At 45.0% G+C, this 13,866-nt stretch overlaps 1 protein-coding gene across 3 annotated transcripts in view; it reads right to left on the bottom strand.

The window, feature by feature from the left end:
* Positions 1 to 13,866, bottom strand: part of PTPRA (protein tyrosine phosphatase receptor type A) — a 906,420-nt gene that overhangs the window by 149,783 nt on the left and 742,771 nt on the right. For all 3 annotated transcript variants that reach the window (XM_086964286.1, XM_086964287.1, XM_086964288.1), the window contains one exon: positions 919 to 995. In XM_086964286.1, the coding sequence (XP_086820412.1) occupies positions 919 to 995 (77 nt within the window). The remainder of the gene's footprint in view (positions 1 to 918; positions 996 to 13,866) is intronic.

Raw genomic sequence — 13,866 nt, 5'->3', positions numbered from 1 at the left:
GGCAGGGCCATAAATCCTGTTGACAAGCTACCAGTGGTAATAATACTATTCACTCTGTATTGCAATGCTAATATTCATCTCTATGGTGTAACCCTGCTCATGTAGCATGCACTTCAGTACGTGCATCTCACTATTAGTAGAAGTAATGTAGTACTATAATAGAACGTAAATATGGTTTGCAAATCGCTACAGGAAACACTATCACCATGAATTCAGATCTCATTTTTGCTTGTACAAATCACTATCATTGGTTGGTTTATCTCAAATGGTTCAACTGACAAATTAAAATTGTAGTACCTCAAGTGCTAGGACTAAAGCATGATGAGTGGCATATACTGAGCAACCTGCCATGTATGCATTGGCTTTATCAGATATGCATTTGTATGCAAAACGCACATCACGTTGATTATGTTAAAAAATTGGCATTTCTTCATTTTCCTCCTCTCAGAAAAAGTGTGCTTTCTATAGCCATTTGTCAGCATAGGTGGCAAAAGCAAATGTGCTTCACAAATTATTTTATACAGCTCCACTCCAAAAATATTTTCTGTACTCACTTGAATCTTTTTAACAAGAAATTTGCAAGATAAAAATAGGTGCAACATTTTGTAAAAGAATGGCTTGCTTCAGTAAGGCAATACCGTGATATAAACATGCTATTGCAGCAAATGTCCAACCCAAAAAATGTTTCACTGAATCCAGGACTTTTTAACAGTACCAAAAAGAGCAACTTTCACATTCGAATAGTGCAACAGACAAATCACCACCTCATGAATGGCACTTACTTCCCTCTCATGGTGCTGAAATTAAACATTATATAATTTTACAGAAATCACCAACATATTTCAGTCATCATTCCCCGAAAGATGTGGCAATATTAACATGCAATCATTAAGTCCTTTAAAGAAAAAAAAAACTTACATCAATAAATGAAGCATTTACATAATCTGTATTTTCTTCGCCTCTTTTCACTGGAATGATTACTCTGTTAAATTCATCTAAAGAAAGGAAAGTTAGATAAACATTTAGAGTTGGTTAAACAGTGGGCACCAGGAGAACATCAGTGATTAATATTTTTATCAAATGTGATTTTTTACTTTAGTAAGAGATTATATTCAAACCCAACAATTTATGAACAGCATACATAAATTACAACTTAAATCAGACGGCTGTACTGCTAGCAAAAATGCTGGATTTTGATTGGCTCTTAGCTGGTAGATATTTACCCTTGAGATTCATAGCCAGTATAAGAGATAATCCGCACTACAGTTTCAACCCACATTTCAATAGCCTTTCTATAAAAGCTGCCTGTGAACATCCCAGAGTCCTAATAAAAAACTAGAATATTGCATAGGTCACAGAAAGTGCCTGCACTGGGAACCATACTGCTGGAGAAGACATTCACTTTCCTGTTTAGCAGGCTGAATATGTAGATGAAAATGTTCTTCTCTATTACTACAAGTCCCTGGAATAAATGACTCCCCGAAAAACATTCCTTTCCATTTTTTCATAGTACAGATTTAAATTGCTTGGAGTCTGTGAAATTGCATAGTTCAAGACAATTTTAAAATTGGAACCTCATTTCTCGGTCTGATTTTCAATGTTTGCTATTTACATTTTATTGTTTTGAAAGAACAGGCAGCATTTGACATCTATATTAATAAGACCATCACATCTGTAGGTAATGCCAAAGCCATACAACAGAAACAAAAATACTAACCACTTGTCTATTTAGTACTTTTGTGATGACACAGTGGTTGGCAGCGAGTTTCTAATATACTCCAACCATGTGACCCACATTTTCTTGTATATTCATGGGCATCCATGCACCTGGTTTCCAGATTCCTCAACTAGAGCACTGTAGTCCATGCCTCATAGCCATTTCACCAACCTAGGGAGCACGGGGTCCACCAGTCTTTCGCAATGTCTCTTGACCACCATATATAACCAAAATGTAATATTAACTTGTCCTGCTCACTCCATCCACCTTATAATGATACCCAAAAAGAGACTACATTGAACTTTCAATCACGCACTGTGCCATAGCAGGAATTCTAGACCAATTAACTTATAGGACGTCCTATGTCATGAAGCAATGCTTCAATTAGTAAACATATTGGGCTGTTTCTTCATTTTGTACAATTTTACTGGACTATATTAAAACAGAAGTGATATAAAAGCATCTAAGACAAAATTCCTAATGTCCTGGCAGCCATCTTGGCTTCAACCTAATTCTTTCAATTTTCCCAGGCCTGCAGACCATCTCCCTCTCAGGTCTTAAGTGGGTCTGATGTAATCACAACTAGTGACATATAAAGTCTCATAACGCTTTATCGGTTCCAAAACCAATTTAGTTTTAATTGGGTTAAACCCAGGAATTGGGCTTAGGGTCTTCTTATGTGGTTCAAGTGCATACTAGAATTGCAGCCATAGGAAAAATGTACTCCTATGCAAACCAAATTTTGCACCCAACTTAGCATACGATTTGATATGCTAGGATACCCAAACATCACCCAGTATGGTGATGCTAACCCTGTCACAGGGCTTTAAGCCCTCCGGTCTCAAAACTGAGGTTAACCAATTGCCTACCCACAGCAATCTCTTCTTAGTTAACTTCTTCATCCAAGTGGTCTATTTGAGGTCCTTCAACCAAATCTCAAATAGCGTTTCTGAGACAGGAGGGTTTATTTCCATGCAGGACAATCAATAATCTAAGTCTTCCCATATCTGTATAGTAGTCGGATCATCATTAGTTAAACATCCAATCATTGATAGAGAGCATCTGTGCTGCCCAATTGTATCCCTGAATATCTGGTTCTGGCTGTTCCCCCAACAAGGGATGACTGAGCACTTTTATTAAATACAACCCAGGGGAAGGCGGGTACCATTCGACAAGTAAGAAAAACACAAGTTACTTACCTGTACACTGTGGTTCTCCAATATTGATTTCTTTCATAGATTCGCATGCTTGATTCTTCCCCGTCGTCATGGTGTGAGTCCCATGGTAACAGTAAAAAAGCAGTATTAAACGAACATTGAAATGCCCATAAGAATTCACTAGCTTTAGTAACCTATTACCATTGTTATAAAATATCCAAACTCCAGCCAATCAGAACGTAGACCATAGAATCTCCTTCCCTTGCAGGGCCACCGTACCTCAATTTTCGAGCACAACTGCCACAAGGTAATTAAAGAGATATGTAAGGTGAACCTGAAAAGATGAGAAGGGAGGGTCACATGTGAGTCTATAAAATATATCAATACTGGAGAACCACAGTGTAGAGATAAGTAACTTGCTTTAGCTCCATTATTGTATCTTTTATGGATTCACATGCTTGAATCAGAATAGCAAGCAGTACCAGAGGGTCAGAGGTAGCGGTAAGGTGAAACATCCCACCATGGGACCCAAAAACTAACCACTTATGGTAACCATAAAGAGCATCTGATATGAACTCACAATAATGCATATATATGCCAAAACAAAATATTTAAAATACTATCATAACAAGAGTACACTTATATTGCAGAGAAGAAACTTAGAAGATCATACCTTATGAGAATAAATGTTGCAAAGTAGCTTGACCAACTGCCACATCAGCCTTTTGCCAGGCATCCAGGCTTTAATACTTTGTGAAGATATGGCCGTTATCCCATGTCGCCGCCCTGCAGGTATCAGGCAAGGACTCTCCTGTGAATGGGGAGGAGGAGTCTTCCACCTTGCGTGTTGAGTGCAGTGTGGCTTTGGCAACCAGAGGGCGGCCAGCCCTATCCTGACAAAAAAAGAATAGCTGATGATACCCAGCGAGCAATAGATGCCCGCGTCAAAGCCTGACCCTTCCTAGGGGCAGAGAAGGCAATGAGTAACGGAGTAGATTTTCTGAAAGGTTGAGTCCTTTTCAAGTAGATTTTTAAACATTGTTTAATTGATTGCCCTCTCAGCTGGCGAAGAAGGAGCTGCAAAGAAGGAGGGCAAAACCACTGGCTCATTTAGATGAAATGTAGAAGGCACCTTGGGAATAAAAGATGGGTTTATATGAAGAATTACTTTATCCGGAAATATTTACAGGTAGGGCTCCATTGTTGTGAAGGCTTGAATTTCACTAATGCGATTAGCTGATGTGATGGCCAACAGGAATGCCACTTTCCAAGAGAGGTACTTTAAGTCACACTTGTGAATAGGTTCAAACTGTTATTTCGTAACCTGCAAAAATACTGTATTTAATTGCCACAGCACTTATGGAGGTCTTACTGGAGGATAGACCCTGAAAAGTCCTCTCACAAACTCTTTTGTCAATCTATTAGACCACAGGGACAAACAACCAGAACGTCATCTGTACCTGGAGATTGCTGCTAAGTGCACTCTGATGGACGCATGCGCCAGACCAGCCTTGGTATGAAATAAGAGATAATGCAAAACGTCCTTAGGCGTAGTATTGTATGACATTCCCCGGAAATCACAAATTGTCCGAACTCTGTGTGATGAGGAGCCAAGCCGGCAAGTGGAGTGTGCGGACTGGAGGATGAACCACTTGACCCTGGCTCACAGAGAGGAGATTTACTTTTCGTTGGAAGAGAATTGGAGAAAAAACCTTGATAGATGAAATAGTACTGTTGCGCCCATGCCAGGGCGATTAGGATGACACAGCAAAGTTTCCGTTTGATCTTTTGCAGAACCTTTGGAATGAGAGGAAACGGAGGGAATACGTATGCGAACGCTCCCTCAACAGAGAAGTGCAAGGCATTCCCTAGAGAGCCTAGCTGCGGGAATCTGCTGGCGAATGATCTGCGTTTTTTATTTAGTGTTGTTGCGAACAGATCTAGGATTGGAAACCCCCAGCAGCAAAAAACCTTTGCAACTGTTGGTTGTTTAGCTTGCACTCGTAACACTGCCTTGAGTCCTTACCGAGGGAATCGGCCCCATCAATTTGGACTCCTGGCACATGCTGAACCGGTTTCGATATTCAGTGGGCTATCAGCCATTCCCAGATTTGCTGAGCCAGGATTGAGAGAGCCTGGGATCTTGTCCCACCTTGCTGTAGCAGATAGAACATGGTGGTGGTGTTGTCTGTGCGAATCAGGATCGATGATTTTCTGAAACTTGGCAGGAATGCTTGGAGGCCCAGAAAAACCATCTTGAGTTCCAAGAGATTTATGTGACACTGTGCTTCCTGAGCCGACATCTTCTGTGGATCTGCTATTCTTGCAGGTGGGCACCCCATCCATCCATGGAAGCATACAATGTCATAATCAACTTTGGCTTTAGGATGCAGGGTCAGCTTAGAAATCACGAAACAAAGTTGGGGGTAAGGGGGGTTTGGAGATCCCGGACCTAGAACTTTCTTACTTTGCATCGCAATTGCAACATGCCATAGCTTGGTTGGATGCGGATTCCTCCTGGGAGAGGTCCCTGCTGGCAGGGACATACGGAGACCGGCAGCTCGGGGCGCTGCTTTGGCGGGCTCACGGTGCGTGGTCTGCCCTTGGTGCGACTGGGGACTGCAATTTAAGTATAGAGTGGTCCGTAGAATAATTCAGGAAAGACAGTTTGCCCCGGAGATGGACTTCTGGCAGAATGCACACTTTGCCCAGATTGACCAGGTGATGTCAGCAGAGGCCTGGAAGACGGGAGGCTGCCTGATGTTGTCGGTCCTTTATCCGGACGATAAATTTATCACTTATCAGGAGGCGGTGACCGCCTTTGAGTTGGGAGCAGGGTAGTTCTTGCAATATGCCAAAATTGCAGCAACGGCACAGCAATTATGGCCCACATTTCCGGAGGCCCCGAGGCACATCTGAACCCTGGTTACCATGATTGCTATGACGGGAGGGCGAAAGTGTGTTACCCATCTTTATAAGGCGTTGAGGGATGATAAAAAGAACAGCCCCATGAAAATAGAAGAAAAATGGCAGCAGGTTTGTCCGCAGGAGGTCACGACGGGAGATTGGGAAAAGATACACGGGAGTGTGAGGAAGGTGTCGGTGAGCAATCGCTTTAAGCAAATCCAGTATAACATATACAAATAACGTACCTCTCACCTAGGAGGCTGCACGCCATTGACGGCTCCAGAGACCCTCACTGCCCCAGATGTCGCTATGGTCCGGCAGATTTTCTGCATATGGTATGGATGTGCCCAACAATCCAGACTTATTGGACAGCGGTTCTCGGGGAGCTGACTCGGATAACGGGATGGACAATAGATTTGGATCCACACGCTTGTCTTCTGGGCTTGATTCCTCAAGACCCCAAACGCAAGATAAGTAGGTGGTTCCTGATTCTGGGTATAGTTATAGCCAAGAGGCGTATTGCGATCCACTGGTTAAATCAGCAGGGACTGCTATTGGGGAAATGGAGGACGGATCTTAGGGAGTGGGCCCTAGCAGAGGAGAGGCATATTAGGGGCACCAGAAGGGACCCCAAATTGCCAGAGGTGTTAATGGCATGGGGAGCGATGATGCAGGAGATTGCGGGACAGACCTCCCAGGCCACCATAGCATTACAGATGAGACGCCCTCCGTGGAGGGAGAGCCCCCAGGACAGAGAGGGGAGACTCAAGACAGCCCCACATGATTCTTTTGATACAAGGATCTTGAGGTATATAGACACAGCAGGGGGGGTGGGCTCGGGAGGGGGTTGTTTGGACGGGGAGAGGAGTTTCCTATGGTGGAGTTGTTTATGCATGTAAAAGGTGTGGTGGATAACGGACGCTCTAGGGTCGGGAACCCAGACATTACTGCTAGTATGTATTTGAATTGTGATGTTCCCCACCTCGGCTGAGGTGGACGTAATACATACATGTGGTTCTAGATGTGAGCTGCCGCGCTGGAGAAAACCAAATAAAGATTAAAAAAAGGAAAAAACTTTGGCTTGGTCGTGAGGAAAGAGGCCTTGGGAAAGATGGTCTCTGACTGTCCACCAGGACATTGCTGAAACCATCTTCAGTGGGACTGATATGACGTCCTCGAAAGAGCCTTGAAACAACATCCACTGAGCGTCGAGCTCCTCTTGGAGAGACCTCATCCTTAGGCGACTGTGGAATCAGCGGGATACAGGATGACATCATCCCTAGCATTGACTTGTATGCCCTTACTTAAACGCACTTCTATGCGGACAGACCCTTCACTGTCCTTTACAGTCGGAACATCCTTTCTTTTGTGGGAAATGCTTTTGAGAGCATAGTATCCAGCGTTGCTGCTAGAAATACTATCGACCTGGAGGGAGCCTGGGAGGACTTTTCCGGGTTGATTCTGAGCCCCAGAGTACTAAAAAGCCAAGCACAGGTGTCCGTCGATCTTCTGCCGCCTTAAAGCGATGGGGCCTTGACCAACCAGTCGTCTAGATAAGGCAATACATGGTGACCGGTTCGCCGTAGAAAAGCTACCACTGGAGCCAAGCACTGGTGAAGAATCTTGGAGCCAACTTTAGCCCGAAGGGTAGTACTCTGAATTGGTAATGGCACCCTGCCACATCGAACCTCAGAAAACGAACATGTCTTGTGTGAATGGGAACTTGAAAATATGCATCCGGAAGATCCAGCAAAGACATAGCCCTCCGTATCAATAGAAGCCGAATTTCCAAGAGTGACAACATTCTGAAGGGTTGGGATTTGATTAACTTGTTCAATGACCTTAAAAACATTATCCCGTCTTTTACTTTATCAAGAAGAAGTGAGAATAGAACCCCAGATTGGGTTGATTGGGTGGCACTTCTTCGATTGCCTGCTTGGTTAAGAGCAAATGGGTCTCCTCCTTGATGATTTGGAGAGGATGATGAGAAGTTATTTGTGGAGGTTTATTCAGTGGCTGTTGAACAAATTCTAGGGTTCTGACCATGGTGAAGTATGTCTAACACCCATTTTTCGGAAGATATAAGCTTCCATTGACTGAAGAATTTGGAACAAACAGGGCCGAACTGAAGTGGGACTGCAGCAGCTGGGGCCTGTGGATCCTCATTGTCTCTTGCTAGAGTTGTGCGCCCTGCATCCTGATAGTGGGCTTTCGACGTGCAGATGGTCGAGAATAGGCAGGTGTTGAGGTTTGCCAAAAGGGCTGTGAACAGTATTGGGCAACAAAGCCCTGTTGATAATATGGCTGGAAACGCTATTGAAGCAAGGTGCGAGGGAGATATTGACTTCTACCTCTGCCCCGGAAAGAAGTAAACCTTTTATGCTGCAGGTTAGCTAAAGATTTAGCCGTCTTCGTATCCGCTTTTAATCGATTGCAAAGCTTCATCTACATGTTTCCCAAAGAAAAACTCGCCATCGAATGGCATATCCAAACTTTTTGCTCGAACTTCCCGGTCGAAACGTCTTAGCCTTTAGCCACCCTTGTATACCACTGCTCCTGCCATCTGTCTGATGAGGCTATGGACATTTCTTCAATGGCCTTCAATCAATTCAGAAGAGGTTTTCCCTCCTTCCAACAGCACCTCCTTTGCCTCTTTAGTTTTATCCTCAGGAAGGAATTCTAGCAAGGCCGAGATGTCGGACCACATCTGGCAGTCATACCGTCCAAGAATAGCCAAGGCATTGTAGGCTCTAATGGCAGTGGCCGCCAAAGCGGAGAACCTTGTGCCATTGTTGTCCAATTGGCGCCCTTCCTTGTCAGGCGTAGTCATACACTGAGAGGAAGGGTTCTTCGACATCCTTTGTGCTGCCTGAATAATGACTGAATCAGGCTGAGGGTGTCCAATCAGGCACGCAGGAGAGTCCTCGGGCCCATTGTACTTCTTGTCAAACTTCGGTACCACTGCACGAATAGAAGTTGGTGTTTTCATCAATTTCAGGCCTCCTTGCCATAAGAAGTCTACAATTGGAAAAAAGCGAGAGGAGTGTTGCATAGTAGGCTTAAAATCGTATAAAAAGCACTCAGTCTGTTTGACAGGTATAGGAAGGCCAAAGTGCCTAGAAGCACATTGTAGCAGATCGTGGAACCCGCCGATATCTGCAGGCAGAGAGTTGGCTGGAGTCGAGCTAGGAAAAGGTGGAGTCCGAGCCACATAGTCATCCCACTCGTTGTGGACATCCTGGTCCAACTGCAATTCCCACTCCTCTATATGCTGGTCGTCATTATCCTGACTTTGTGCAGAAACTTCCACAGAAGGCACAACGGTCTTGCTCTTCTGCAACAGGAGTACTTGCCGCAATACAGGAGTAGGGGCCTCCTGAACAGGAGGTGGAAGTGGTGCAGAATCTGCCCCAGGAAATCTCCTATAATAGTCATTCAGCATTAGCTGAAGATCGGACACCAAGGACACCGGGACATTTAAGGAGGATTCTTGAGCTTGTTCTTCCTGCTCCTCATAAGGATAGTGTTCTTGGAATGCATCCAAGCATTGAGAAGTAGGACATTCCATATCCAAAAAAGAATAGACCCCCCCTCCAAATACGTGAATGGATCATCCATATCTCTTCTTACTCTGAGTCCTGGCACTTGACTTGGAGTTGCGAAGAACTGTAAGCAGGACCGAAAGGCGAGTCGTCTTCAGACTCTTGAAAATCTAGAAGCCGAGTAGAAGGTAGAGGAGAAAGTTTTGAATAGTCCTGCATAAGGAAAGGCGTCAGTTTTAAAAGCTGGCCAACTTTTGCCCTCGTTGACTGGGTCATCGATGAGATTGCCAACGGTATCGCCGAGAGAGTAGTCGACGAGTGCGGCGATTGAATAGTCGTCAACTGTGAGCGAACTTTCTGAACCGTGCACGGTGAAGTCCTCGCCGACGGAGAAGGTCTAACTGCAGACAAAGGTGACACCACCACTGCCGTCGTCAAAGCGGCGGCCGCCGCCACTATCTTGACCGTCGCCGTAGTAGGTGTCGCTGACAAAACCGTCGACAGAGCACTCACTGAAGTGGACCCAGAGGTCGCAGACTGATTTCTTCGTTGACGATCCTGTCGACGAGCATTCTGTCAGCTGAAGAATCTAGGGAAGGAGTTACAAGTGTCAACAAAGGGGCAGAACCTGACCTCTTGTGAGCAGATGAGGAGGGACCAGACTGGTCTTTCTTCACTTTTTTCCCCTCAACCCTCCCTTCTCTCTGAGACTTTTAGGGTCCTTAAGCAATGAGGAGGACCCTTCTTTTCTCTTCCAAGAGGAGGTATGGAGCTTCTCCTCAGTCTCATTGTCAGAGTCTTTCGCTGCATTTTAGGTCTTGGCCTGGCAAAAGCAGCGCATGCGCTGATCTTGTCATAGGAGGGCTTCTTGGAATCGATACGATTCCAGAAGTCGTGTCGCGGCTCAGCCTCCATTATTGATTCGTGGGCATTGTTTTGCGTCATATATTAGGCAAAACACAGTGTAATGATTAACCATGGGGGAATTTTGCGAATTTGCGTATTCACGAATTTGCAATCCATAAAATCTGCGAACTCTAGCGAATTTGTTCTTTTTTTTGTTTTCGCAAGGGTTTCTGCCAGTTCGCCAGGGTTTGTACCAGTTCACAATTGCGAACTTACTTGTCGGCTCGCAACGGTCGCGACTATGTTGTTTCTACGTCTGGTTCATCATCACAGGTTCACAGCACCCTCTGTTTCACCACTGCCACCCTCTGGTTCACCCATGCCACCCTCTGGTACATCACTGCCACCCTCTGGTACATCACTGCCACCCTCTGGTACATCACTGCCACCCTCTGGTACATCACTGTAGATTATGGGGGGGGGGGGGGGGGAGGGGAAAGCAAGCACACCTGCCCTGCTTCAACTGACATGAATTAATTTGGGGTTGATTAATGTGTCACTGAATTTAAACTTCCAGTCTGGCACCTGCTTCCTTATCTGTAATTTGCTTTCTGTTGCAGTGCAATTTTTTTTCACAGGACCTTTGTGGCCTACTTGTAGCTATTCTATGAGCCTGCTGTGAGGGTCAGAGCAGGGTCATAGAATAGTTGCAAGTAGGCAACTGAACTCTGGAGGAGCCCCTCAGGAAGCACTACAGGGAATGGTTACTAATGATGAGTTTGAACTTTTGCACCTGCTGAGTGCTTTCAGTTTTGCAAAACTCGTTTTTCTGCAATTCTGCAAATTTGCGCGAGATCGAATTCGGCAGCCGCAAATTCGTGCGAATATGTGATTTGTTTTTTTGCGGCGTGTTAGTTTGCAAGGTTTTGTGCGTTTTAGCAAGCCGCTTGTAGCGCAACGCACGCAAAATATCGAGAAAAACAACTCTGCAAACGCTGAATGACGGTAAGTGAACGCCGTGCACCGCAATATTGTATCACCAAGCAAAAAAATCCGCTGCGTGCGAATTTTCGGCAAATTCGCGAAAGTTCGCAGATTGCAAATTTACCGAAAATCCGCAAATTCCGCGAGCGGAACGGATTTTACGCCCATGCTTATGCTTAGTAATGACTGCACCAGAGCCACTCATTACACTGAGGGTTGCCACCCTGTCCTCTTTTGGCCCCGCCCACCGGGATTTCATATTTTACTTGCGGCGGGAGACTGTCTCTCAATTAGCTGCTAAGCACTTTTTTTCATATTACGTGTTTGCCTTCAACAATGGCTGACATGCTTTTTATTTCTCCCCTTACACCCCCACCCCCCATCGCCGAGACCAGAGAGAGAGGGAGGGGGGGAGATATGCATTGCCCCCTATTCCCATCAGGCAGGTCTTGCTCACAGGGTGAAGCATTTGCCATTGCTGTGCTATTGCCCTGCATCCAGTGCCCAGTTGGTGCTCTTGCCAGTCGCGCCCATTGGTACTGACATTGGTGATTAGTTTCGCCCCTGATCCAGTACTCCCGCTCCGGTATGGACGGGTTTGGTTCGGTAAAAGACGGTGGACCTAGAAGGTTCTGAGCACAATACATGGCCTTCAGCTGCCCTAGTCCAACGCCCCTGCCCCTGGTACGTGCTGGGGTCAGACTAAGCGCTATGCATGCCACCCCAGCCCTCGGTGTCCGCTGGAGGCACTCCTGGCTTCTAGCAGTCTGTACAAAGCACAGGGCATGGCCTTCGCAGGTGCCTGCCAGACCCCCTATCCATAAGTACGAGGACATTTACCGGGACATTAACACCTGGTTTTACAGATGCCCCTAAAATGATGTCAACAATATCTAAATTTCGGCGCAGAGACCAGTCCGCTTGCAGGGCGATTCCTTTATTTTGGATTCATACCTGGGGAAAGGCGCATTTTCTCCACATCTGGGCTGTGCCATCTTATTTAGTTAAGTGCATTTTCACCATGCCACATCGTTACACGGATTCAAAGCTGATTTTAAACTGCCGGAATGAGACGAATACTCAACGCATTGTAACTGCAAAAGGTGCTAATACGGAATACGCAGCTAGAAGGATAAAAGGCGGAATCAAACCCATGGATCCAGTGGCCTACCCGTTTCTGTACCGGCGCACAGCCCGCTGAGCTGCCCCTGCTGACGCCAACTCACGACCAATGTCGGCGCATGCACATATCTGGGTTCGGCGCTTTATAAGATGCCTTTGGCCTCTGTGAGGTATACAGTATGAGTTAGCGCGCGGGTAACCCCACATTTTATGAACGTGTACGTGCCTATAGGTGATTAGATTATATGTGTGATTATTCAAAAAAGATCAGCTTATATGTGTGTACAATTGATGCATACATACTGCGTATTCATATACAGCGCTATGAGGCAACAGCGATATACAAATCTGGATATGCTTATTTGATATAATATCAAATAATATGCAGAATGCAAACATGCGCACGTACAATGTTGCTGTGTATAATGAGAGCAAAGTGCTCGAAATACTAATATTTTAAACCAGTAATAATCTCCAGAGTCCTTCCTAGAGACATACAAACACCTTTGCTTCCCGCATAAGGTAAACAGAACATATAAAACCACAAAAATCTAAATAGACAGCGGCCTTTCAAGCTACAGGTGTGTTTCTGTCGCACAAAATGCGTGAAGTCACTCGAAAAGAAAACCAGTTACTTACCTGTAACTTTGGTTCCACAGTATTGGTAACTTTCATAGATTCCCATGCTTTGTATCTTTCCCTTTCGTCAGCTTGGGAGCCTCAGTAAATAGAAAATACCATAGCAGTATGTACAAAAAGAGAAAGTAAGGCCTAGGCCTCATTTCCTTTTGTAGCCTATCCACCTCTTTTTGTAAAAGAGACCAAAAACTTGCAACAACCAATCAGATTAGCCTCACCCCTTAGAACCCTACTGAGAGCCTCAGATTTTCGTAGCCGTTGTGTAACAGTAACTACATTTGCTGAAGGCTGGGCTCTCCCAGGGAAGGAGGGGGGGCGCATGGGAATCCATGAAAGTTACCAGTACTTGGGAACCAAAGTTACAGGTAAGTAACTTGTTTTATTGCCCCAGTATTGGAACTTTCATAGATTCCCATGCTTTGTATCAGAGTAGCCATCAGTAAGCCATAAGCGCACATTTTGTCACATGAGTATCAACATATCTCAGTACACCCAACTACATATGAAATACTATATATATCTATTGTAACAATATATCGGAAACATTATCTGATACAAAATGTGCAATTACAGGAAGGAGGGATAGAAGGGAAAGCTCACTCATTGGTAAAGATTCCTCTGGACTGCTTGTCCGACTGCCGCTTCGCTATTTATCGAAGAGTCCAAGCCGTAATGCCTTGTGAATGTGTGGGCACTGCTCTATGTAGCGCCCTACAAATGTCTTTGATAGTAACCCCAGCGAAGAGAGCAGCAGAAGATAAAACTGCTCTTGTGGAGTGGACTCGCACAGGTCTTTCCAGTGGTTTCCCTGCCGCTTGATGACTATGAATTGCACTTGAAATCCAACGTTGAGATTCCTTGTTTTGGAAGAGGAAATCCTTCGAGGAGCACTAAAAGCCACAAAAAGCTGTGAAGATTTTCTAAAATCTATTGTGCGTACAAGATAGAATTT

Source organism: Lissotriton vulgaris, chromosome 3_2, assembly GCF_964263255.1.
Source record: "Lissotriton vulgaris chromosome 3_2, aLisVul1.2, whole genome shotgun sequence".
Taxonomy (NCBI): Eukaryota; Metazoa; Chordata; class Amphibia; order Caudata; family Salamandridae; genus Lissotriton; species Lissotriton vulgaris.
This window is presented reverse-complemented; position numbering and strand designations above follow the sequence as displayed.